Here is a 24149-nt window from a genome sequence, read left to right as displayed (position 1 = left end):
AACAAATAGGGCTGTTTAGCAGGGTCCAGTTATGTGCTGAACAAGGAGCTAACATGGAATTGTTGTGTGCAATTTATGAAATCACTCTATGCCATTGATCTGGAAAAAATCAGGAATAGATTGCTCTTCTCCCTTGCCTTCAGTGGTTTTCTTCTTTACACAAGAACTTTGTGTTCTTTGCTTTTAAAGAAAGCAGGAGTTTGTAAAACAATGATTAAAAGCAGGAGTTTTTAAAAGCATCTTTCCCCCTTTTGTTAGAAAAGATTTTCTGTGGGGATAAGGTGAAAACGGAATCAACAACAGCCAGTCTTTGATTTTGTAGCTTCCTGAGAGCCCCCGACTTGCTATGAGAGAATGCAGACCATAATGATACCCCTGAGACAGCTTAGTGTGAAGGGAGGGCAGGATGCCCTGCAGGGAAGGAAAAAGGAGGACAAAGGGCTAAAGACATGAGCTCCCTTTATTGAGGTACAGTTTCTGCCCTGTTCAGGAGACTTGTCCTGTTGGAAAATCAGATTAAATTGCTTCAGCATCCTTTTGTGCTGGAGAGATTCAGTTCTGTGTCATCTATCTGCATATCGGCATTGCAGGGAACTTGAAATTATTTAGATACTTTTGGGTTTCTGGGAATTGTACTCCACCTGCCTGGTGCTTGATTTCTTGGCTCATTCCTCCATGAAGGATAGACCTTGGGTTTGCCCTCCAGCATTTTTGTTCTCTGGGAGTGCCCAAAAAAAAAAATCTCTGATGGCTTTGAGATTGCTCCAGCCCTTCTAGACACCAGGATGGACTTCACCAGGCTTGAATTCCAGCAGCTCTGTTTGTGTTCTGTTTATGAACATCTCTGTCTGACTCTTGCCCAGCTCTCAGCTGAAGTTTTGCCCCAGTTAATTTAGGTTGGATCTGTAATGGGGGCAGTTTTACCTCTCTGACCTTCTCAACTTCATCCCTTCTGCTTTTCAAACCACTCCTCTGGTTCCTTCTGTAACTTTAACATTTGTTATCCTTTGTGTTCTCTCCTGTTTCTATTCCAGTTTTGCCTTGACTTCTCACTCAGTTTTTCTTGCTCTTTCTTTGTGCTGATCCTTTCCAGCTGTCTTAGCCCCTGTTTTTTATTTGGCTAAACCAAGTTGTTTTCTTACTGCATTCCCTGCTCTGTGTGCACATTTAAATGGTTTGTGCTTCTGCTCTTAATTTTGGGGGACGTTTGAGTTGGGTTTTTTGTTATTTTTCTTGAATTTTTATCTCAGAAATTGCTTTTTAGGTGGTCAGCTCAAAGCTACGCAGCCTTTGATTGTGGTCCACAGAAACAATTTGACAGGAGCAAGGGGAGGGTTGGCCTCTTCTCTTCTAGACCAGAGGGAAAGGACTCAGGTGTCACCAGGAGAGAGACATCAAAAGTAGTTTATTCAACTTTTGAAAGATGTTTTTTTTTTTTCCCCTGATAGGTAGAATATTCTCATTTTTGTGCTATTAATGTCTGTTCTTAAAGGTCTTACCCTGATCTTCATCCCCCACTCCAAAAAGCAAATTATTTTGGAGGGTGAGTGCTGCAGTTAGAACTCACTGGAGCATCAGCCAAAGATTGGGATTATAATAAGATAACAGAAAGAGAGATCTTGATAATAAGTGGAAATTAAGAATGGAAAGAAAGGAAACTGAAAGTTCAGTCTAATCAGTGTGGAGCTGCAGAAAAATAGAAGTAAATTACTAAAGCCTGAATTTCATACTCATGCTGCTGGATGTAGCTGTAATTTGATAATTAGATAATTACTAGCAATTAATAGTAATTATTATCCTGCATTCAGGATATTGTCATTTCTGTGCAGCATAGGAATTCTGATGTGCTCCAGCTTTATCTTGAGTAGCCCATCAATAACCAGAGTTGCCTTAGAAACAGGGATTGGTGTAATCCTAAACTTTCCTAAAACTTAATTCCCCAGTTTCTGTATAGAAAGGAAGAGGAGAAATCTTTGCCACTGACTGAATTTCATCCTCTATTTTTTCCTTCCCTAAAGGCTTTCGATAGAGAGGGCGACCCCATCAAATACCTCATTCAGAATGGAGATCCTCAACAAGTTTTTAATCTCTCTCAAAGGTAAGTGGGAAACCCTTGGAAAACAGACTTGGAACTTGTCAGCCCAAAGAATGGAGGAGCTGAGAGGAAAGGGTTGTGCTCAGACACCTCCAGCTGCTCCTTCGAGGGGCTGCCAGCCATTAATGAGAGCTCTGTGAGCCAAATTCCACTCTGGGCTTTGTCACTGGCCACTGTTTATTTATTTTAAACACTTCAGGTAAGGGAAACTCACTGAGGTGGAAAGACTCCATTTAAAAGAGTGGCCAGGGATTAATTAAAACCCTTTTACCTGTCAGCTCCTGACTAATGGCAGGGACAATTTTTGCTTTAATTTCCTGACTTGTTATGGTTTAGCCTGTAGTGAAAAGCCTTTTGAGCATTTTTAAAGAACTGCATTTTCCTTAAATTGAATTCCAAATTAAATAGAGTGAGAAAGAGAGGGTTTGTTATGAAATGTAAGCACCGGATTTGTCTGTATCTGGCCCACCACCCTTTATTTTACCTATTATTAGCTATTAATTATTATTTGCAATCCAAAGTATCTTTTTCCTTGCAGGAGGAAGGGAAGTTGGTGAGCTGACTTCCCACAATAAATTATGGGACAGAAGTAACCTGAGGTTTATTAATTCCTGATGAAAAATAATTCTAATTTGGTGTGAGGGAAAGATTGTGAACCTAAATACCCAAACCTCCTGAGACAGGTTGATGTTTTAATCCAGGATTATTCCCATATCCAAGTAGAGAGCATTAGGAATTGGCTCACGGCTTTTCTTGGCTTTCACTGACAGAAAGCCTAAAAGCTCCTACAAAGAGTATCCTTGGTGTCAGGAAGGTGGTGGAGCTCACAGACCTCTCCCAGGTGCCCTGCTAACATGTCCTGGTGTTGTTTCATTCCCAGCTCTGGCCTGCTGGCCTTGGGAAAGCCCCTGGACAGAGAGAGCACTGACCGCTACATCCTCATCGTCACGGCCTCGGACGGCAGACCCGACGGGGTGAGTGTCCTGGTGTCCAACAGAGGTTGGACAGGGATAAAGAATAAAGGAGGGATTTATTAAAAGGATCTCCTCCATGGATCCACCTTGGGCAGCACAAGAGCCCAGCCAGGGCTGCACCCAAGATGAACCAAAATGGTCCCAAAATGCACGAGCGCTCCCGGGGGCTCTCCCTGGGATCAGTTCTACTACATTGGCACCTTGAAGTTCATTGTCCAATTCCAGGTTTAACCCAGGCAGTCCCATCCTGCTTTTTTTTCTCTCTTCAGCCCATGTTGTTTGTGCTCTTGGGGCTGAGATTTGGATCATTTGTCCTTGGTCCCCAGCTAAAGAAGGAATTGTTTTGTCTCCCTGCTCTGTGAAGAGCTCACCATCCCTTGTGAAGCTCAGACCTACACACTAAAGCAGCACAGAATCTGAAAAATATAAAAGCTAAACCTGAGGCATCACTGGAGAGCTGGACAGCACTGACCAATTCCACGTGGTCTGATTGTGTGTTTTCCATGGATCTTGACCAAACCTATCTGAAATCTGGGACAGTTTTCCTTTGGTTGGTGTGAGTGAAGCCTCTGTGTCACTGCCTTTGACTATGGACAAAGGGATTTTGCTGCTGCTTTGTGTTATTCTTTAACAGCCAAGGGTTTGTGCATTCACAGATGTTCATCTTCTGTTTCTTCTCTGTGCTATTCAGTACCTGCTCCTCTTCTTCCCTTCTCCCAGATGTGAAAGTTGTATTAATGATTAGTACTTTAGCCAGCCCATTTTCCACAATGGACTGTCCAGCTCTCCAGAAAAATCCCACTTCTCTTTCAAAAATAACAATTTTTTGTCAGGAGTTTTCTCCAGGTTTTCTATGTTTGCACCAATCTATGACCCCACAACCAACCCCACCAACTACTGCTCACACTTGTGTTTAATATAAGAAAATGGTGATTTTTTTTTTTCAATTTTCATATTATAAAATGGTGGACTATTTAAGGATATGTGTTTATTGATCAGGCAGAGGCAACATAATTATTTTTCCTGAAAGTTTGCAGTTGGATTGTGCAAGGTACCTGAGAATGCAGCAGCTCTGCCATGGAATAATAGGTGTGGGAGAAATCTCTGTACATCTGACCTTGTGTATAAGGGCAGATCTAAATAATATCAATAATAATTAATAAATAACAAGAATGCATTATCTGGGCTGTTCTATAAGGATTTGAGATTGAAACAGATCTATGTCTGAAACGCTGTTATAGAACAATCATGAAAATTCTGGGATTTGGACCTGTGCTCATCGTGACAGAAGAAAATCTCATTTATTTTTTTATATCTTGTGCTCTTTTTAGCTTCTTCACCTTACGATCTTAGCCTTCCTACTCAGGATTTACTCAGAATTTCCACACACACCCAAAAATATCAAGGAAGCCTTTATACAATTTAGTGGCAGCATGGACTAATTAAATCTGCTAACAGTCTCCGCCTTTTCCATGAAAAATCTGGTTACAGTTTTTGTGGGTTTGTTCTTAGTGAACTGCTCTCACAGCTGTGAGTTCAGTGGTTTTGATCTCAAACTCTCAGCTGGGAAATCTGAAGATGTAAATTAAAGACTTGCAAGTTGGTTCATAGGCTGCGTTATGTTCCTGAAATGCTCTCTGGGGTATAAAAAGGGGACTGAAAAGCTCATTCCTTTTCCTTTCATCTGGAGAGAGATTCATTCGCTTTGCCCTGGGATTAAGTGGCCAGCAGATTAATTCTAACATTCTGAAGGTGATAGTTGGGGTTTTGAAAGGAAATCCTGTTAATCATGGCACAGTGCTTAGCAGAAAATAGTTGTCTGCGAGCTGAGATTCGGTGTTTGAAGCTCAGCTCTGGAAAAACCACCCAAAATAAACCATGGAGGGCTCCTTTAGAGCTGTCCCTGGACTGTGCTGTTGGACACCTCTTGAGATTCTTGTTATTGGTTCTAACAACAAAATCCACTTTGAGAACTCCCCCCCCTGCTGTCCCATCTCCTCCCTCAATCCCATTGGCAGGGGCTGCCCACAGAGGTTTGGAGTGCCCATCCCTGGAGGGTGTCCAAGGAAAGGCTGGAGGTGGCACCCAGTGCTCAGGCATGGGGATCAGTCACAGAGCAGATTTGATAATCTTGGAGATCTTTCCCATCCTTGCTGATTCCATGACTCTTGTGGTTTCATGACAGATTTTCTGCCCTGGAATTTTGCAGCTGCATGTGTGTGTGCATTGTTCTCAGGGTGAAATGTGGGCACATTCTGTAGCTTGAGCATGTTCCCTCTGCCTGGTTTGGGGTTTTTGTCACTGTCCCTTACCTGCCTGTAGCTGCTTTCTGAAAGTTCTTATTTTCTGTCAGTGTTGGGGCACCTTTCTTCTTAAGATTTTCCAGCAATAAGACTCTGTTGACCAAAGCTTCTGGTGCCAGCAGCTGGAAAGGGTTAAGAATGGGCTTGCCAGGATTACAAAAAAGGCTGGATAAGCTCCTTGGCCTTCATTTTACAAACAAATGGATGAAACAAGGCAGCTCAACCAAGCCATTAAATCTCCAGGCTTTTTCCATGCCAGGAAACAGTGGGTGTGACTGATTTGCCAGGCTTCCTTGGGTCTTTACAATTCCTTGATTTGCAGCTCTTCTGGATGTGCTCCTGCTGTTTGACAGGCTCCTCCTGGAGAAGGGTCAGGACTCACTCAAAGTTCCTGAAGTTCCTGCCAAAGCCTTCTGAGGACACAGATCCTTGGTCCAAGTAGTGCCATTTCACGGAGGAATTTTGCTTTTTAACTAGCTTTTATCAGGAAGCAACAGTGTATTTCCAGGAAAAAAAAAAAATCTATAGTTACAAAAACACTACTCCCCAAACTCATTCGCTTGCTGCTTGTCATCCAGCTCTGCTTTTTGTGAACAGTTGCATTAGTTCCTACAGGAAAACTGGTGATGTCACCAGATGCCTTGTTGCAGTTTGCCTTAAATCTTAAATTTAATTCCCCAGACAGGTACAATGTCATTTAAATCCCATTAACATATTTTAGCTGGTAACATATCCAACCTGATCCCTTTCCATCCAACATGAAACCAGCTATTAAAGTCAAACCTACTTAAAGTCAGCTTTTGGATTTCATCTCCTGTATTTGCTTGGGGTTTTTTTTTGTTTGTTTGTTTGGGGTTTTTTTTTGGGTTTTTTTTGTTTGTTTGTTTTTAATCTGAAAGGCATTCAAAGGAAAAAGATTTCACTGGTGTGGGTTTTTTTTGTTGTTATTGTTGTGTTGGTTTTTTTTTTTTCCCAATGAGATATGGTGGCCTGACCCTGCTCTATCCCTGCCTTCCTCAGCTGGACAGGGGAGAAAAATATAAGGAATGACTCAGGAATTGAGATAAGGACAGGGAGAGATGCCTCACTAAATATTGTCATGGGCAAAACAGCATGGGGAAATCCATTGATTTTATTACCCCCAAAATCAGAGCAGGGTAATGGGAAAAAAACAAATGTTAAGAACATCTTCCCACCAACACCCCCTCCTTCCTGGGCTCTCCGTCCTCCCCTCCAGTGGCACAGGGAGATGCAAATGGGGATTTGTGTTGTTTGTGCTGCTGTTTCTTCCTCAGGGAGAGGATTCAGGGTCCTTTCCCTGCTCCAGCCTGGGGTCCATCCCAAAGGAGACAATTCTTCCTGAGCTGCTCCAGTGTGAGTCCATCCCATGGGCTGCAGCTCTTCATGAACCACTCCAGTGTGGGTCTGCTTCCATGGGGTCAGTCCTTCAGGAAAAAGCTCCAGTGTGGGTCCCTCATAGGTCTTGGAGTGCCATCAGCAAACCTGCCCCAGCATGGGCTTCTCTCTCCATGGATCCCTGCCCCATCACGGGCTTCTCTCTCCATGGATCCCTGCCCCATCATGGGCTTCTCTCTCCATGGATCCCTTCTCCAGCATGGGCTTCCCTCTCCATGGATCCCCGCCCCAGCATGGGCTGCATGGGCTTCCCTCTCCATGGATCCCCGCCCCAGCATGGGCTTCCCACCTCTCAGCATCACCATGCTCTGGTGTGGGCTCCTGCAGGAGCTGCAGGTGGATCTCTGCAGCCTCCATGGGCTGCAGGGGCACAGCTGCCTCCCCATAGGCTTCCCCACGGAATCTCAGCTCCCCTGCTCCTCTTCCTGCCCTGCCCTGGGTGTCTGCAGAGATGCTCCTCTCCCCGGTCTCACTCCACTCTTCTCTGGCCACAATTACAACTGCACAATATCAACTTTCCTTCTCAAATCAGTTATCCCAGAAGCATCACTACCATCTCTGCCTGGTCAGGAGCAGGTTTATCCTGGATCCCCTGAAGTTGGCACTGTTGGAGCTTGCCTTCATCTCAGGGTCTCCTCTCCAAAATTTCTTTGCAGTCCAGCTGGCGATTTCCTCTTTATAGCTAGGAAAGGTGGAGAGGGTTGGGTGATACTTCTTTTAAACTTCTTATGGAAGGAAAGAAGGTCTGAAAATAGAATCATAGAATTGTTAATTCTATCCCCACTCAAATGTAGTTTTCTGGAGATAAATATCAATAAATCCTGATATGGAGATCAGCAGCATTATTTACCATTTCTTTTTTGGCCAGATAAAGGCTTTGCCTCCAATTGTATTATGTGCAAACTACATATCTCTGAACATGACAGGTTTGTCTAAGAGTTTGTCCAAATTAATAAACTTGCTCGACATCAGAGCCAAGAATGTTTCCTCTCCAAGGCATAGAATACTCTCATCAATTCCCAACTTCCCAATTTAAATGATAGGGCACAAATAAAATAAGAACAAAGTGGAATTTCCTACAGATTTATCATCCATAACATTTATCAGGGCCTGGCATCCTTAGGACTTGTGCAGGGGATGTAAATTTTACAATTATTGCTTAGGGAAGAATTATCTATGTAAGAAATATTTGAGGGCCCCTAAGAAACATATAAATTGCTGCTGTGGATTTTTTATTTATGTTCATTATAAAAGAAAAGTTAGCAGGGTTTCTCTGGTAATGAATAGGAAATGCCTGATATTATGAGGTTGAGATGGCTTTTTCCTTGGTTAAATTTCCAGGAATAGCTTTAGGATTCCTTCCCAAACTGTGCTTGATGATTCTATTGTAGAAAAGCCTCATTTTTAACCAGGCAAAGCAGTTTTCAAACTTTCCTGTACTGGGTATGCATGAAGACTATCCCTGGAAAACCAGTTGTGAATTAGGTGTATCTCATTATTTTAGGGAACCAAATCTTTAAAGAATTTTAGGGGTATTTAAATATTTGTGAACACCATTTTTTGTTGTTTCTGTGCCTCTTTTAGCATCCTCTACAAACCTCAGCAACTTTTCATAATTCTCTAGGAAATTTGTGAATTCATTTTCCAGGAAAGATGGAGAGAGACTCTTTACAAGGGCCTGGACACAAGGAATGTCTTCCCACTGCCAGAGGGCAGGGATGGATAGGATATTGGGAAGGAATTGTTCCCTGGCAGGGTGGGCATGCCCTGGCACAGGGTGCCCAGAGCAGCTGGGGCTGCCCCTGGATCCCTGGCAGTACCCAAGACCAGGTTGGACAGGGCTTGGAGCAGCCTGGGACAGTGGCACTGGATGAGCTTTAAGGTTCTTTCCAACATGAAGTGTGTTTCCATTAATTTTATGTGACCTTAAATCCCATCCAGTGCCACCCCTGCCATGTCAGGGACATCTTCCACCATCCCAGGCTGCTCCAAGCCCTGTCCAGCCTGGCCTTGGGCACTGCCAGGGATCCAGGGGCAGCCACAGCTGCTCTGGGCACCCTGTGCCAGGGCCTCCACACTTTTCCATATGTTCTGATCCAGTGTCAGGCTGAAAAGAAGTTTTGGGTTATCCCTGATCATGGGCAATGATTATTTAGTCAGTGGGATTTTAGTGACTTTTTCATTATTCCCATCAGGGATGATGATGTTGTTCCCAATCCTATTTCATGCTGCAGTTCTGGAGAAGCCCCTGTCATTCATTCTGGTTGTCAAATAAGAGATTTTTTAGAGCAGCATACCAATCTGAGGTTGGAGCTTCAACAAATCTTTGGAGCCATCTAATGGGGGTCTAAAAATGTTGGTTTTGGTTAATAATCTTTGATCACAGCACTTTCTGATGGTAGTGAGAGAAGTGCTGCTCTCAAAGACACACAGGTGATTCTCACTTCATGGTAAAAGTGAGCATTGCTGAGACAGCAGTGAGATAACAAACGTTTCCTGTGTTTGGTTGAAATAGGGAGATTTTGTGGTATTCCCATTTCCTTTCTCAGTTTCAGAGTCTGTTACTGATTTTAAGGAAGAGAACCCAGGGGGTTGCTGCTAACCCAGAGTCTGCTTTGAATGCTCCTTGTGATTTCACTCACTGTTGGTCATTTGCTATATTGTGATTAATAAAAAAGTAGGATTATTTGAAATACTGTTTTTATTATAGTGATTTCTGAATTCATTCACATATGATAATTTTCTAAACTATGACTCATATAAAAACAGGGATTATTTGAAGTGTTGATCTTCTTATAGGATCTTATTTTAACAAACACAAGTTTAGGGAGAGGAGCATTTGATAAATTTCCCAAACTAATTCTAGTATTTGGCATCTCAATAAGGTGGGTTTTTTTCCTTGCAAAATAGTATTTCTTTGTAAAAATCTTTCCCTTTAAATTCAGAAGTGAAAATTTATATATTACAAGTGGAGCACTGTCTTGGGTGTGTTGGCTGATGGAGGTGGGGGTATTAAGATGAATTAAGAATGGCCAGGAATGTGAAAAATACTGAAAGTACTTAGGCAAGACTTGGGAAAAAAAACCCATAAACATTTCTTTTCCTTCCTCCCTTTCTCCTTATAAAATCCTCTCACAGAGACAAAATGCTGCAGATGATCAACCACAGCCTGTGAAAATTATCTGGAATGAAAAGAAGTCTTTGCCAAATGGGAATTCCTGCCTTAAGCCATTGTTATTTAACACCATGTTGCCTCAGTTTATTAAATGTGAGGGTGTTTATTTCCCTGAATTTCATGGAGTTGAGCTACCTTTGGAAAAGCTGATTTACATTCCATGTGCATCACAGCAGAGCAAGTGTTCTGGAGTGGCTTCTGCGTGGACAAGAAGGCAGAAAGTGCCTTTTCCTTTTAGAAATGGAATGTGGAAATGGCAGTTTCAGGAACAATCAGCAAATAACTGGGGCTCACTAAACAGAAGCTGCCAGCCTGGGAGCACCTTGTGCTGTCTTGGTTCAAAATCCTCTGGATTTTTGATTTTTTTAAGTAGTAAGGAGTTATTTTATGCAGATGTTGGGAGCCCTTGGGACATTGAAAGCACACCAGCTGGATCTGGAGCTGGGAGGAGCAGATTCTGACACCAGTAGAGCACCAGAAAATGTAGATCTCGATTCAGACTTTTTGTTTGGTTTTGTTTCCTTCTTTGTGTCTTTATTTTGCTGTTTTGGGGTCTTTGTTAAGGGAAGATGGTTGCAGGTTTCTCTATGAAGCCTGTGAGGTGACACTTTCAAACAGGTTTCTCTTCCACTGGGCAGGAACTGGCAGAACAAGAAGACAGTCTCAAGCTATGTCAGGGAAGGTTTAGGTTGGATATTAGGAAAAAAAAATTCACTGAAAGAATAATAAAATACTGGAATTGTCTTCTTAGGGAGGTGGTGGAATCACCATCTGTGGATATGTTTAAAAAAAGACTGGACTTGGCATTTGGTGCTATAGTCAAGCTGTGGTGTTAGGGCATAGGTTGGACTTGATGATCTTAGAGGTCTCTTCCAACCTCATTATTCTGTGATTCTCTGATTCTGTTTGTTCTTCCTAAAGCAAAGGGATTTCTTCTGGGGTCACATCTCCAGAGTGTCGTTCCCGTGAGTGTCCTGTCATAAACATTTCATGGAATCATGGAATTTTTATGGTTGGAAACCACCTCCAAGGTCATCAAGCCTAACGTGTGACCAGGCACCACCTTGTAACTAAACCACAGCTGCAAAGTGCCACATTCTCTCATTTTTTTAAACACCTCCAGGGATGGGGGCTCCACACTCCCAAAGCTTGAGCAGCCTTTCCATGGAGAAATTCCTGCTGCTGTCCCAGCTGAGCCTCCCCTGGCCCAGCTTGAGGCCGTTTCCCCTTGTCCTGTCCCTGTTCCCTGGCAGCAGAGCCCGACCCCCCCTGGCTGTCCCCTCCTGGCAGGAGCTGTGCAGAGCCACAAGGTCCCCCCTGAGCCTCCTTTGCTCCAGGCTGAGCCCCTTCCCAGCTCCCTCAGCCGCTCCTGGGGCTCCAGCCCCTTCCCAGCTCCCTCAGCCGCTCCTGGGGCTCCAGCCCCTTCCCAGCTCCCTTCCCTGCCCTGGCCACGCTCCAGCCCCTCCAGGGCTCTCTGGCTGGGAGGGCCCAAATTTCCATCAGAGGGGTTTCATGCAAAGCATCAGATCGCACAAGATTTAAGCTTTAAGACACTGAGTTGGATGAATTGATTTAAAATTCAAGATACTGAACACCATAATTTATTAAATACAACAATATGGGGTTTTGGTCTGGAAATCTCAGTCCGTGGGAGCAGAGAAAAGGGATGTGACTCAAGCCAGCACTTCTCCACCTTTGGGACTGGGAGAGAAAATTTCCATAGGTAGCACAGACATGTTTTGTTGACATTTTATGTTAAATACCATCAATTCTGCTGTTCCTATCTCCTGGGATGTTAAAATTCGGTTGCAAAATAGAGCATCAGGATGGGGTGGGGGGAGGATGATATAGGAGGATGATACAGGATGACTGTGCCACCTCATCAGCTTATTTAATCAGCACTGTGCCGTATTTTGATTGATAAATCACAAATTTCCTCTTCACATTATGGCAAATTTTGATATTTCCAGATTTTTCCTTTCATTCACAACAAGTACTCCTTAAATCCTTAAAATACTGTATAAAAACTAAAAGATATCTGATATTTTTCATGCATTTCTTATATATGAGTCAGTCTTGAGCTTGTTTTGTCTTCTTAAAAATTCAAAATAAACTCTTGAAACACTTCTCTTTTCACAAAAACATGTTTAAAAAATTGATTATCTACTTACCTGTGATTCTGTCTGATAAGTAACAGCAGGGTTGTCACCTGGGAAGCTGTAAAATAAAGAGAATTTCTTCAAAATGTTCTTTTTCTGCCTAGACTTCGACTGCTACTGTCAATATAGTGGTGACAGATGTCAATGACAACGGACCAGTTTTTGACATGTTTCTCCCCAAAAACCTCTCTGTGCAGGAAGAGGAAGCCAATGCTTTTGTTGGTCAAGTAAGGGTAAGTCAATAAAATTGTGTATTTTATTATCCAAGCTGTCCAGACAATGAGAAAGGAGCACAAAATAATTGTGCCTTAGACAAAAACCTATCCAAATATCTTCAGTTGAAATGCAAACTCTCCATGTGTGGTTTCAAATTAATGTTTTGGGGCTATAAAATATTGGAATTGTTCTCTTCTCTGTGCTAAATACTGAAAACACTTTGTCATTTAAAAATAGCACATTAAAAAGCATTTTTTTTAAAAAAAAATTCAAGTAAAAATATGCTGGTAAGAGATTTACAGGGTCAAAGAAGTGCTGCCACATTTTTAAAAGATTTGTTTTGAGATATAGAATTCAAACATGCTGAGCAAGTGACACCTGGGTGTAGGAAATTGTCACACCTAGAGGAAATTTTGAGGCCATTAAGGGGAAAATCAGTTAAACCCTTGAGTGAAATAATTGCTTTCCTGACATAAAAATAGGGGATAGTGTTAATTTGAAGGTTTGAAGCTGTAAATTTTTATAACACATTGGGTTTTCTGCATGACGATTCAGTTTCTTGAGGAAAATATCACTTTTTTTGGCAATGTTTGTTTTTCCTGACTCAAGGGAAAGAAGAAAATATTAATTAGAGGGGTTTTCGATCCAGAAGTTGAATATAATGCCTCATATCTGCTGCACTAAGGTTGGATCCAGCAGGAGCTGTAGGTAAATTAGGATTTGGGAAGCATTTTCCAGGAATTTATGTGGAAAATGTGCCTTTTTTTTCCCCAGCAGCAACCATATCAAAAGAAAATGGCAGCTCCTTAAGTAGATGCTTCAGAAAAACAGGACATTTTGGGTACCATGGTAAACCAAATACCCATAATAATCATGTTCCTTCCCATCCTTACATTATTTAATAAGAAATTAGACCTGGTCTTGGACAAAGTTAGGATCCCTAGGTGCAATTAAGTCAGTTTTGATAAATGGTTAAATTATTGCCTTGCTTTTTGTCATTGCCTTCTGTGTGGCTGTTTTTCATTCTGCATCCTAAAAGGCACAGGTGGAACATTTCAAATCAGTCCCAAATATCCCTCAAATCCATTTTGTGCTTTGCTGGGGCCCTCAAGGCTCAGTCATCTTCTCAAACACGAGTTTGCTTCTATTTTTAGCTGTGACAGAACTATAAAATACAACAAACAATTGCCACAAGAAGCTCCCTGACTTCTAAATTTCTAAGCTGCCTGACTTAGAAATTGCACTAATTTCTAAGTTGTGTGGAAATGAAAATATTTATTGTGGTCTTGGGATAGTTTATTCCTACTTGGAGTGACAGAAACTGCTTCTGTCATTTCCTGTCCTGTTTATCCCTGGATGGAGAAAGCTTTTTCTTTATAGCCCAAATACTGGGTGTTTTTCTCCTGTCTCATGTTCACAACTGCAAATTGATACAGGAATATCCATTGGAAATGTCATTCTGTGGTATAAAAAAGAGAAATTGGGGCATTTGGAATTTTTTTGTGGCCCCAGTGAGGTTATTGAAATAATGGTGATGAGAGTTTGGGTGTAGCTGCGTTGTTTAAGGATATTTTTTAAAAACTGAAATTGCTTTTGGTGTGTTGTGCTTCACTATAGATTAAACCACAGCGGGTATGGGAGAGGTGTTAATGGGAATAAATTTTGTGTGGAAGCTTTATTGTGGATGAAATGTACATAAAGGGCTATTTTAAGTGGGAATAGCCTGGTAAAAGAAGAAATCCCTATAGTGTTGTGTGTTTTCCCTACCAAGAATTAGCCCACTGATTAGCAAAGCTGCTTTTCAGAAAACTTTTTACTCATTTCAAACAGAAACCTAAAATCTGATAGAGCAAGCAGTCATACAGAGGATTTTAAATAAAAAGATAGATATTGTGGTGTCCCTTTCCCTTTGGAATGTCAGCTTCCTATTTTACCTGGGGAAAAAATTTAGCAAGATATCTTAACCTTAAAACCCACGATCTGTCCCTGCTGCTCAAGGGAGAAGAGAACCTGGTGAGGAAGGCCATGGGAAAGGTGCTCAACTACTTTGATCCCTCAGGATTTTTGACTCGGGAGGTTTGGATGCTTGGGCTCATTGTCAGAATTCCAGAGTGCTTTGGGTAGGTGTCGGAACTCAAAGTGTCCCTCAGACATTTTTGGAGGTTCCAGGCCCAGGTCAGAAGCATTTGAGACCCTGGCAGGCAGCTGCAAACAGCTGTCATTTTGGATTTGAACCATGGAACGATTTACCAACCTTGCAGGAAGAACAAGAAGTCACAAAAGTTTAGATATTATAGTAGAAGTTGTTACAAAGTAGAGGGAAAAATTTTTGAGTGCTGTACAGGGGGGTTTTGGTTTTGTACATGGGGGTCAGAGGTTTTAAGATGGATTTGGGATTTGGGCCTGCCCTGTCCTCCCTCTTTCTTCTTCTTTACCTCCATGTTCTTGGTGATGTTGGCACTCACAGATTGGTTTAGAATAGAAAAGCACCATTTAATATAGGTAATAGGCATTGGGGAAAACTGTAACCATGTCACACGTAATGTACCATATAAAAGACAGCAGCAGCCCTGGGCGGGGAGAGAAGAAGCAGTCGGGGTCAGAGAGGATGTCAGGGTGTGTGTGTGCCTCTGCCTGAGCTGGGAGCAAACCACAGCAGCCCCAGAAGAAAATCTTTTAGATAACTTGCAATAAACTGCCTTGAGACCAAACAACAAGAGACTGCTGAGCTTTTTTATGAAAGCTCGGCTTGGAGGAGAGATTTTTCCACCACACGGAGCCACCCTGAATTAGGATGAGCTCCGGCAGGTAGGGAGGGATCTTAGATCTCCTCCCATTTCAGCCCTGCCATGAGCAGGGACACCTTCCACCATGCCAGCTTGCTCCAAGTCCTGTCCAGGCTGGCCCTGGACACTTCCAAGGATGAGGATTTTTAGCAGTTTCAGGTCTAAATCAATCTGAACACTCCCAGGAAGAACTCCTGCCATGAAACAGAGATTTCCATGCTCTGCTTTATTTTCAGTGGGAAAGCTGGATTTCCAAATGGATTCCCATAAGGATTTTGATAATATTGGGGGGGGTGCTTTCCCAAGGAGATGTAGCAGGAAGGCAGGGAGAGGTTTCATGTGGGAAAAGAAGGTTTTGGAGCATTTATTCCATGCAGGCAAGCAATATCCACACTTGGAAGTGCTCTCCCTTTCCATCAGCTTTGCTGCCAGCTGGAGCTGCAGGAGGCACTGGCACAGGAGTGCAGCCTGTGGGCATTCCAGGAGCCTCCTGAAGATGAAAAGAACAAAAGCCAGACAGGATAATGCTGCCAGTGGAGCGGATGTGTTTCCAATCCTTTTATTTCACACTGTGTTCTCTAAATTGGGGCAGTCAGAGGTGGGTTGGATTCCCTGCTGCTGCTTCCCCTCTGATCCTGGGGATTCCCAGCAAGGCAGGAGCACAGCTGCTGTGTGGAAGTCTCCACAAAGGGCCCCCAGGAATCCAAAAGCTCCACAGTGAAATTCAGGCACTTTCTTGCAGTCTAAAGCAGCTGGAGATGGGGCATCAGGATGATCTGCATTGTGCATTGCACTTTAATCAATCCCAGGGGCATGAAAGGTATAAATGATGGAATGGCACTTAGGAAAGGGATCAATATATTGATCTGCAGGTGTGTTCACAGCCTTGGGCAGGGGAAGTCCCCAACAGTCTGTTGCAGACTCTAAAAAAGCAGCCTGGGGTTAAATAAAAAGCTGTTGAGCTGATGGGGCCCTGGAGAGGAAAGACATCCCTTGACAGAAGTTTTTATTCATGTGGGGTTTTATTTATAGTCAGATTCTTTCACCCAACCCCATAATTCATTTATTGTAGGATATTTTGGTGTCATTGATCAGCACTGTGTGAAAATTCCAGCATGAACGTGTTGCTGTCAAGGAGAAATAGCCACAGGGAAGAAAATAAAATGGAAAATGAGGATAAGAATTATGTGCTCAAGTATCACTGGCCCTTGGATCTTCCCTAAAATGGAAACAGGATAAATTAATTCCATTAATGAGAGCAGTGTGCAGGGTGTGATACCTCTGTCACCTGCTTGGTTTTAAGTTACAAAAAAAATGCTTTATGAAAGATGTTTTTTAGGATGGCCCTATTCTTCTTACTGGAAAAGGTGGGAAAGTTTGGAGGAATTTGTTTGGTTGTACTGTACTAGCCCTCCTGAATGCTGATGAAATGTAATTATTTCCCAACAGAGCATTCTGTCATGGGTATCAGTGTATTCTTACAGGCTTTTGTTTTTATTTAATAAATTCATAAGGTGATAAACCCTGGATCTAAAGCCCAGTTTAAATTTCACGGCTGTTGGGTAAAGCTTGTTGTGTTGGACTAAATGACCTCTGGACATCTCTCACAAGCAGCTCCTCTTGTGTTTCTATAATCAGGTAAAACTCCTTAAAATGCTGGTGAGGAATTATTGCCCATGCACATGGAATGGTTGGGATGAGATGAGCTTTAAAGTCCTTTCCATCCCAAAGCATCTGTGATTCTATTATTTTATTATATTACACTATCTTGTGGAAAAGTGTAGAAAGGAATCTGAGTTTTCCTAAATCCCCACTGCCTTCTTTTCAGTGTGAAGGGTGTGATTTCCCAAAACCTGCACTGCAAATGAAACCTTATTTATGTTAAAGATACAGGCTCCAGAAATTAAATTTCCAAATGTCCTAGACTTTTAAGACAACTTGAAGGAAAATTGGAGATGGAGGGAAAAGGAAAAATCCCAGAAAAAAGAGATATTTATTGGCAGGAGAGGACAATCCAGAAGGAAAATTAATTAAAATTAGAGGTGGAGGAGATAGGATAAATCAAAAAAAAAAAAAGGGGGGGGGGGATTTAATGGCAGGAGAGAACAATCCAGGAGGGCAAGGACTTGAGCCTTTGGGAAAGAGTGAAATCACAGGCTCTGAACAAATCTCAAATACTCAGAGTGAGTCCAGGACTCCTGCTCACTGCATGACCCAGTGCCTAACAATGCAGATTGAATTCATCTCACAGATGTAAAACCAACAGGAGCAGCTGGGATTTGAGTCAGAATCCATAAAAAAAGCTATTCAGACCCCAAAATCAGAGAATCAGAATGTGGCAGGTGAATTCCAACCAGAGAAAGTTCAGACTTAATTTCTTGTAAGTGGTTGGATGATCACAGGATCATTGGGAGAGAACCTTGGTGGTATCATTTCCTTCAGTTTATTAAGGAATTTGTCCCCAGGAAGGATAGAAAGGACTTTAATAAGGCTTTTAGCACGGTCTCTCTCAAGGTCCTCGTGGAGATGCTGGTCCCAGAAAGAATTTCATCTGCTTCTAGTTGGATTTTTATGTTTGTTTACAGGCAAGTTCCTTTTGGAACAAGATTGATGTCTCAAGTCCAAAGCTGTGGCATCAGGAGAAAGAGGTGGGGTCATAGATTTGGGCTATTTATTTCCATTCCACACCATCCATGCTGGACAGAATTACTTCTTCCTGCTGGCAGCAGGGAATTCCTGGTGGATATTTGGCAGCAGTGCCTGCAGCCACAGTTCCTCATCTCTTTCCACTGTTCCTTGAACTTAGGTCAGCTTGGGCACAGATCAAAGAGGTTAAAAAAGCTCCTTGCCACACATAAAGTGGCCTCTTAAATGAAAGGGATTTCAAAGGCTGTGCTCTTGTCTTCCCTGTTCCCAGAATTGATTATATTTGTGCATTCATCTGCATCTTTGCCCTCCAGATAATATTTGTACTTTAGTGCAGTGGAAATACTGATATTTGTTATCAGCATGTTCATGGAAGTTGATTGTTGAGAGTCCAGCAATTTTCCATGAAAGGAATTCTGGTTTTGTCTGCTGACACTTTACATTTTGGGATGCCTTTAAGCCCTATGATCTCTTTCAGCTTGATGCCAAACTAAATCTTCTGAATCAGTGATTTCATGTCTCTGGTTCATGCCCTTTTAGGATTTTGATGCCTGATTCCCATCCCTGGAAGTGTCCAAAGCCAGGCTGGACTTTGGGGTTTGGAGCAGCCTGGGATAGCTTTAAGGTCCCTTCCAACTCAGTCAAGAAAAATTCCAAAAAACAACCTTAGAGAAATATTTGGGAGCCCAGCTAAATGTGCACAGTTTAAACAATATATTCCATCTGTGATTTAGAAAGTTTTTGTTTTGGGAGTTTTTTTTGGTGTTTTAATTTTTTCTGGTGTGCAAATGCATTGGTTTAATCTCTTGATCATATAATTTCCAAAGAACACACTCATCAAAACCCAAATTTTTAAATCATCCTTCAAGGACAACCAAGTCTCCAAGGTTAGGATTTTGTTGTGTGCCAGGCTGAAGAAAGCTGGGCTGGTTGAAGCTATGAAGCATTAAAATGTGATTAACTCATGTAGGAGATTCACCAGCCCATCCAGTGATGGGCTTGCAGCCATGAGCTTTTGGATTTTAATTTATTTTCATTTATATTTGCTCTTAGGGCTTAACTGCTCTTAATGTGCAGTTTTGTTTGGAAGCACATTTAATTGGTTTTGGAATTAACCCTCCAGGTGCACTGGAATTAGCAGAGACCATGGAAGTAATCATCCAGGGTTCTTCTGGCTCGTCCAATGCCTAAAAATAGAGAACTGTTTGAAAATTATGTCAGTATTTGAAAATTTACAGGGTGTTTTCTTTATTCTATTCTGAGTGGAGTGAAGCTGCCATGACCTGGGAGTTCAGTAGGATGTTGAAGTTCCTGGAGGATATCCACAAAACCTGCAGGATTTTTCCAAATGATGTGTGTGCACGTGGATCTAAAGGAGGCAGAATTTGCCTTGAAATTGCAAGACAGCCAAAATCAAGGAATCAAAGACTGGTTTGGGTGGGAAGGGACCTCAAATCCCAGACAGTGCCATGGGCAGGGACATCTTCCACTGTCCCAGGCTGCTCCAAGCCCTGTCCAGCCTGGCCTTGGGCACTGCCAGGGATCCAGGGGCAGCCCCAGCTGCTCTGGGCACCCTGTGCCAGGGCCTGCCCACCCTGCCAGGGAACAATTCATAATTCCCAAAATCCCATCCATCCCTGCCCTCTGGCAGTGGGAAGCCATTCCCTATGTTCTGTCACTCCATCCCTTTTAAACAGCCTCTCTTCATGACTCTTATATGACTTACATGACTCCTTCAGGCCCTGCAAGGCCACAATTTGGTCACCCCAAGACTTCTGTCCAGGCTGAACAATCCCAGCTGTCCCAGCCTTTCCTCCCAGCAGGGCTGCTCCATCCATCTAAGAAAATTTAAAAGTGAAAGGCTGTGTAAAAGCCGTCAAGAAACAACAAAAGAGAGAAAAAGCCTTCCTGAACTTTAGGAGAAAAGGAAAGTCCAAACTTTTTATGGATGACTGATGTTCCCTCCTTAAAATACTTATAAATATTTGGTTTATGATGAAGAGGTCAGGCACATTTCAGATATTTGTGGCCTCTGACTGCATCTGGGAGATGTTAATTTTGTCCTGTGGGCCCAACTGTAATCTCCCTGCAAAACAAGTCCAAAATCCAATCTAACACTCCTACCCACACTTGATTTTCTGTTTGACACAAATGAGGGACTTGGGAATACTTCCAACCCAGAGTAATAAACCCATTAAACTCTCAATAATGAACCTATTAAACCTTTAGTATAAAAGAATCATGTTATCTGCCATGAGAACAATAATTCCCACCAACAGCATCATTCAGATCATCCAGCACAATTCCTACCTTGAGCTGTGGAATACCTGGGGGGGATGTCCAAAATCAGGAGTTTGGTTGGCTTGGGTAGGGATTGTGGGGAACTTTTGCTCCTGAAGAAAGGAAATTTAAACTGAGGGAAGCTGCTTTTTTGACAGTGGTCCCTAAGAAATGTTTCAACCTTCAGGAAAGGGGCATACCCACCGTGCTTGTGTCTGATTTGGAGACAAGTAGGAGTAATAACATTGCTTTGATGTTTTCTAGCTCCAACATTCCAGGCACAAATCCTCAATTAACCTGCCTAAATCCTCTCACCATCGTGAGGAAGAATTGAGGATACAATAGGAGGTTTCTTTTGCAAAGGATGATAATGATATAATGAATATTATTGACATTCAAGCCCTTGTCATTATATTTCAGAGTTAATGATCCTTCAGAGGTGCCTTAGTCACTCCCATCTCCCAGGACTGTGTTTTCCTGCTGTTTGAGATGGTGGGAGATGATTTGTTACTCTGGAACACCATTGCTTTATATTCCTGAGGGTTTCCTGGTGATGTGGAAGCAGAGCTGGTAACACAAATCTGAATTTACCACATCAGGTAAAGGCAGGCACCTTGTAGGTGATTGCACCTCTAATAAATGTGGGATGTATTTTCTGGGAAATAAAGTAGTGAGTCATTCATATTCCCAGGTTTCCATAGTTGTTTTATCATGCAGTACTTAATGAATTAGAGATGGAAATAAGAGTCATCCTGGAGATGTGAAGAGTCAACAGAATAACAGCAGTATTGCTCTGCCTCTTTGGATGGACACATTTTTCCTGATTCTGGATAAACACCAGGAGATGTATTCTGGGCTCATCCCACAGTGTGGAGGGAGGGGATGCTCTCCCTCTATTCTGCTCAGGTGAGGCCCCACCTGGAATTTTGTGCACAGTTCTTTTCCCAAAATAAGGACATGGAACTGCTGAAGCAGGTCCAGAGGAGGCCATGGAGATGCTGAGGGGTCTGGAGCATCTTCCCTGTGGAGCCAGGCTGGGAGAGCTGGGGATGCTCAGCCTGGAGAAGGGAAGGGGGTGTGGACATCTCACAGCTCCTTCCAGGGCCTGAAGGGACACAGGGAAGCTGGAGAGGGACCCTGCAACAGGAGCTGGAGTGACAGAGGGCAGGGCTGGAAGGGATTTTGAGAAGGAATTTTTCCCTGGGAGGGTGGGCAGGCCCTGCACAGGGTGCCCAGAGCAGCTGGAGCTGCCCCTGGATCCCTGGCAGTGCCCAAGGCCAGGCTGGACAGGGCTTGGAGCAGCCTGGGACAGTGGAAGGTGTCCCTGCCCATGGCAGAGGTAGCACTGGATAGGATTTAAGGTCCTTCCAACCCAAACCATTCTGGAATTCTGTGATTTAGTGAGATGTACAAGGTAAGCATGGGCCAGCGTTTGAGATGCAATGACACTATGGCCATTTTGGAAACTCTGCTATTCCTTTTGTAATTTACCTCTTTTTGTTAGTTCTCTCTTCTTCTTTGGTTTCTTTTTATTCTGGTTTAGGATTTTTGGTCTCAATTTCTGTGTGCCTGTGTCCCCAGTATCCTTTGAGGGTTTTGCTGCCTCCAGAAATCACAGCTGCTGTTTCTGCTGCCTCTTGTTGGGTAGGAGCAACCTCTACAATGCTGTGAAGATCCTTCTGCCTGTGAATACATTTGCAGCTGCATTTAGGGTCTGCTGTCATCTGGTGGCCCTTCACCTACCAAAACCTCAGGACTCTCACCATATTTTTTGTGCAAATCGCTGGGGATGAGTGGTGGAAAGCCTTGAGTGGGCACAGGAATGTGATCTCGGCTCCTTTTAGTCCTGCTGTTTTCTGCTTGGCTTTGGGACTTTCTTTAGGATTCAGGTTATATGGGAATGAACTGTTTCCTGCCTTCTCTCCACCCCTCTACCTGTTCACTCAGGGAATTCAGCCCAGTATTGGTAATGACCAAATGGGATTAAATTTATTGGGATGTCACTGGTTCGTGTTGTCAGAGTCAGGATCAATTCAACCAGGGCTGTTTTTTTGAAGCGGAACTTCCTGAAAGATTCTCATCTTCCACACCTCCTGTCCCCTCACTTCCTGGCAAATCTTGTACCGGTTGGTGACAGATCTGGGGGAGAAACTGGGGTTAAAGTTGTCAATTTTGGTGCAACGTGATGACTGTCCACACCAAGAGCAAGTCCTTGTCCAAGGAGCTGCTTCCCACAGGCTCCGAGAGGCTCTGGGAAATTATTTCCATGTGCGAACAGTTGTGCACCCTTGAGACAGGATTCTGTTAGGAAACAGATTAAACTCTTTTTCTTTCTTATCCATAAAGAGAACATTATCTCTTTTCAAGTTTACAGTGATAAAAATGTTAATTCTTCACCAGTGTTATGGTGGTATAATCCCAATTAGATAATTAGATTTAATAATGATGCTTTGCTTGCTACTCTTTGTGGAAATACCTGTTTAATATTTTTATCAAGAATCTGGATGAGAGGATCAAGTGCACCCTCAGTCAGTTTGTGAAGAGCCCTGTCGGAACTTAACATGTCCCTCAGACATTTTTGGATGTTCTGAGTCCAGGTCAGAAGCATTTGAGACCCTGGCAGGCAGCTGGAAACAGCTGTGATTTTGGGTTTGAACCATGGAATTACTACCAACCTTGCAAGAAGAAGTCACAAAAGTTTAGATATTATAGTAGAAGTTGTTACAAAGTAGAGGGAAGAATTTTTGAGTCCTGTACATGAGGGTCAGAGGTTTTAAGATGGAGGGATTTGGGCCTGCCCTGTCCTCCCTCTTTCTTCTTCTTTACCTCCATGTTCTTGGTGATGTTGGCACTCACAGATTGGTTTAGAGCAGAAAAGCACCATTTAATATAGGTAATAGGCATTGGGGAAAACTGTAACCATGTAACACGTAATGTACTATATAAAAGATAGAAAAGCACCATTTAATATAGGTAATAGGCATTGGGGGAAAACTGTAACCATGTAACACGTAATGTACCATATAAAAGATAGAAAAACACCATTTAATATAGGTAATAGGCATTGGGGAAAAACTATAAACATGTAACACGTAATGTACCATATAAAAGAGAGCAGCAGCCCTGGGTGGGGAGAGAAGAAGCAGTCGGGGTCAGAGAGGATGTCAGGGTGTGTGTGTGCCTCTGCCTGAGCTGTGAGCAAACCACAGCAGCCCCAGAAGAAAATCTTTTAGATAACTTGCAATAAACTGCCTTGAGACCGAACAACAAGAGACTGCTGAGCCCTTCTTTGGAGGCTCGGCTTGGAGGAGAGACTTTTCCACCACACGGAGCCACCCCTGACCTAGGGTGGTCTCCAGCAGAGCCCCAGGCCAGGTGGGAGTGTGGCTGTGCTGGAGGGCAGCAGCTCTGCAGAGGGATCAGGGCAGGCTGGGTCCATGGGCTGAGCTTCAGCCAGTGCCGGGTCCTGCCCTGGGCTCAGCCCCGGCCCTGCAGCTCCAGGCTGGGCAGAGGGGCTGGAAAGGGCCCGTCGGGAAAGGCCCTGGGGGCTGTGCCAGGGCTGGGCAGGAGCCCAGGGGTGCCCAGGGGGGCACGAGGCCAATGGCCCCGGGCTGTGCCAGCCATGGGGTGGCCACAGGCCAGGGCAGGGTCTGTGCCCCGGGCTGGCCCTGCTGAGGGACCCCAGGGCTGTGTCCAGTCTGGGCCCTGGAGGGGCTGGAGCGTGGCCAGGGCAGGGAAGGGAGCTGGGAAGGGGCTGGAGCCCCAGGAGCGGCTGAGGGAGCTGGGAAGGGGCTCAGCCTGGAGCAAAGGAGGCTCAGGGGGGACCTTGTGGCTCTGCACAGCTCCTGCCAGGAGGGGACAGCCAGGGGGGGTCGGGCTCTGCTGCCAGGGAACAGGGACAGGACAAGGGGAAATGGCCTCAAGCTGGGCCAGGGGAGGCTCAGCTGGGACAGCAGCAGGAATTTCTCCATGGAAAGGCTGCTCAGGCCTTGGCAGGGCTGCCCAGGGAGCTTTGGAGTGCCCATCCCTGGAGGTGTCCCAGGAAGGGCTGGAGGTGGCACTCAAAGCTCTGGGCTGGGGACAAGGTGGGCACTGGGCA

General features: G+C 43.7%; 1 protein-coding gene across 18 annotated transcripts in view; it reads left to right on the top strand.

Moving 5' to 3' along the window:
* The window catches only part of LOC110473259 (protocadherin-15), a 632634-nt gene that overhangs the window by 510040 nt on the left and 98445 nt on the right, over positions 1-24149 (top strand). For all 18 annotated transcript variants that reach the window (XM_085583141.1, XM_085583131.1, XM_085583143.1 and 15 more), the window contains 3 exons: positions 2019-2098; positions 2976-3069; positions 12227-12355. In XM_085583141.1, the coding sequence (XP_085439267.1) occupies positions 2019-2098; positions 2976-3069; positions 12227-12355 (303 nt within the window). The remainder of the gene's footprint in view (positions 1-2018; positions 2099-2975; positions 3070-12226; positions 12356-24149) is intronic.

Source organism: Lonchura striata, chromosome 6 (genome assembly GCF_050655825.1).
Source record: "Lonchura striata isolate lonStrDom1 chromosome 6, ASM5065582v1, whole genome shotgun sequence".
Lineage (NCBI taxonomy): Eukaryota > Metazoa > Chordata > Aves > Passeriformes > Estrildidae > Lonchura > Lonchura striata.
Note: the sequence above shows the minus strand (reverse complement) of the source record. Positions and strands in the feature narration are given on the sequence as shown.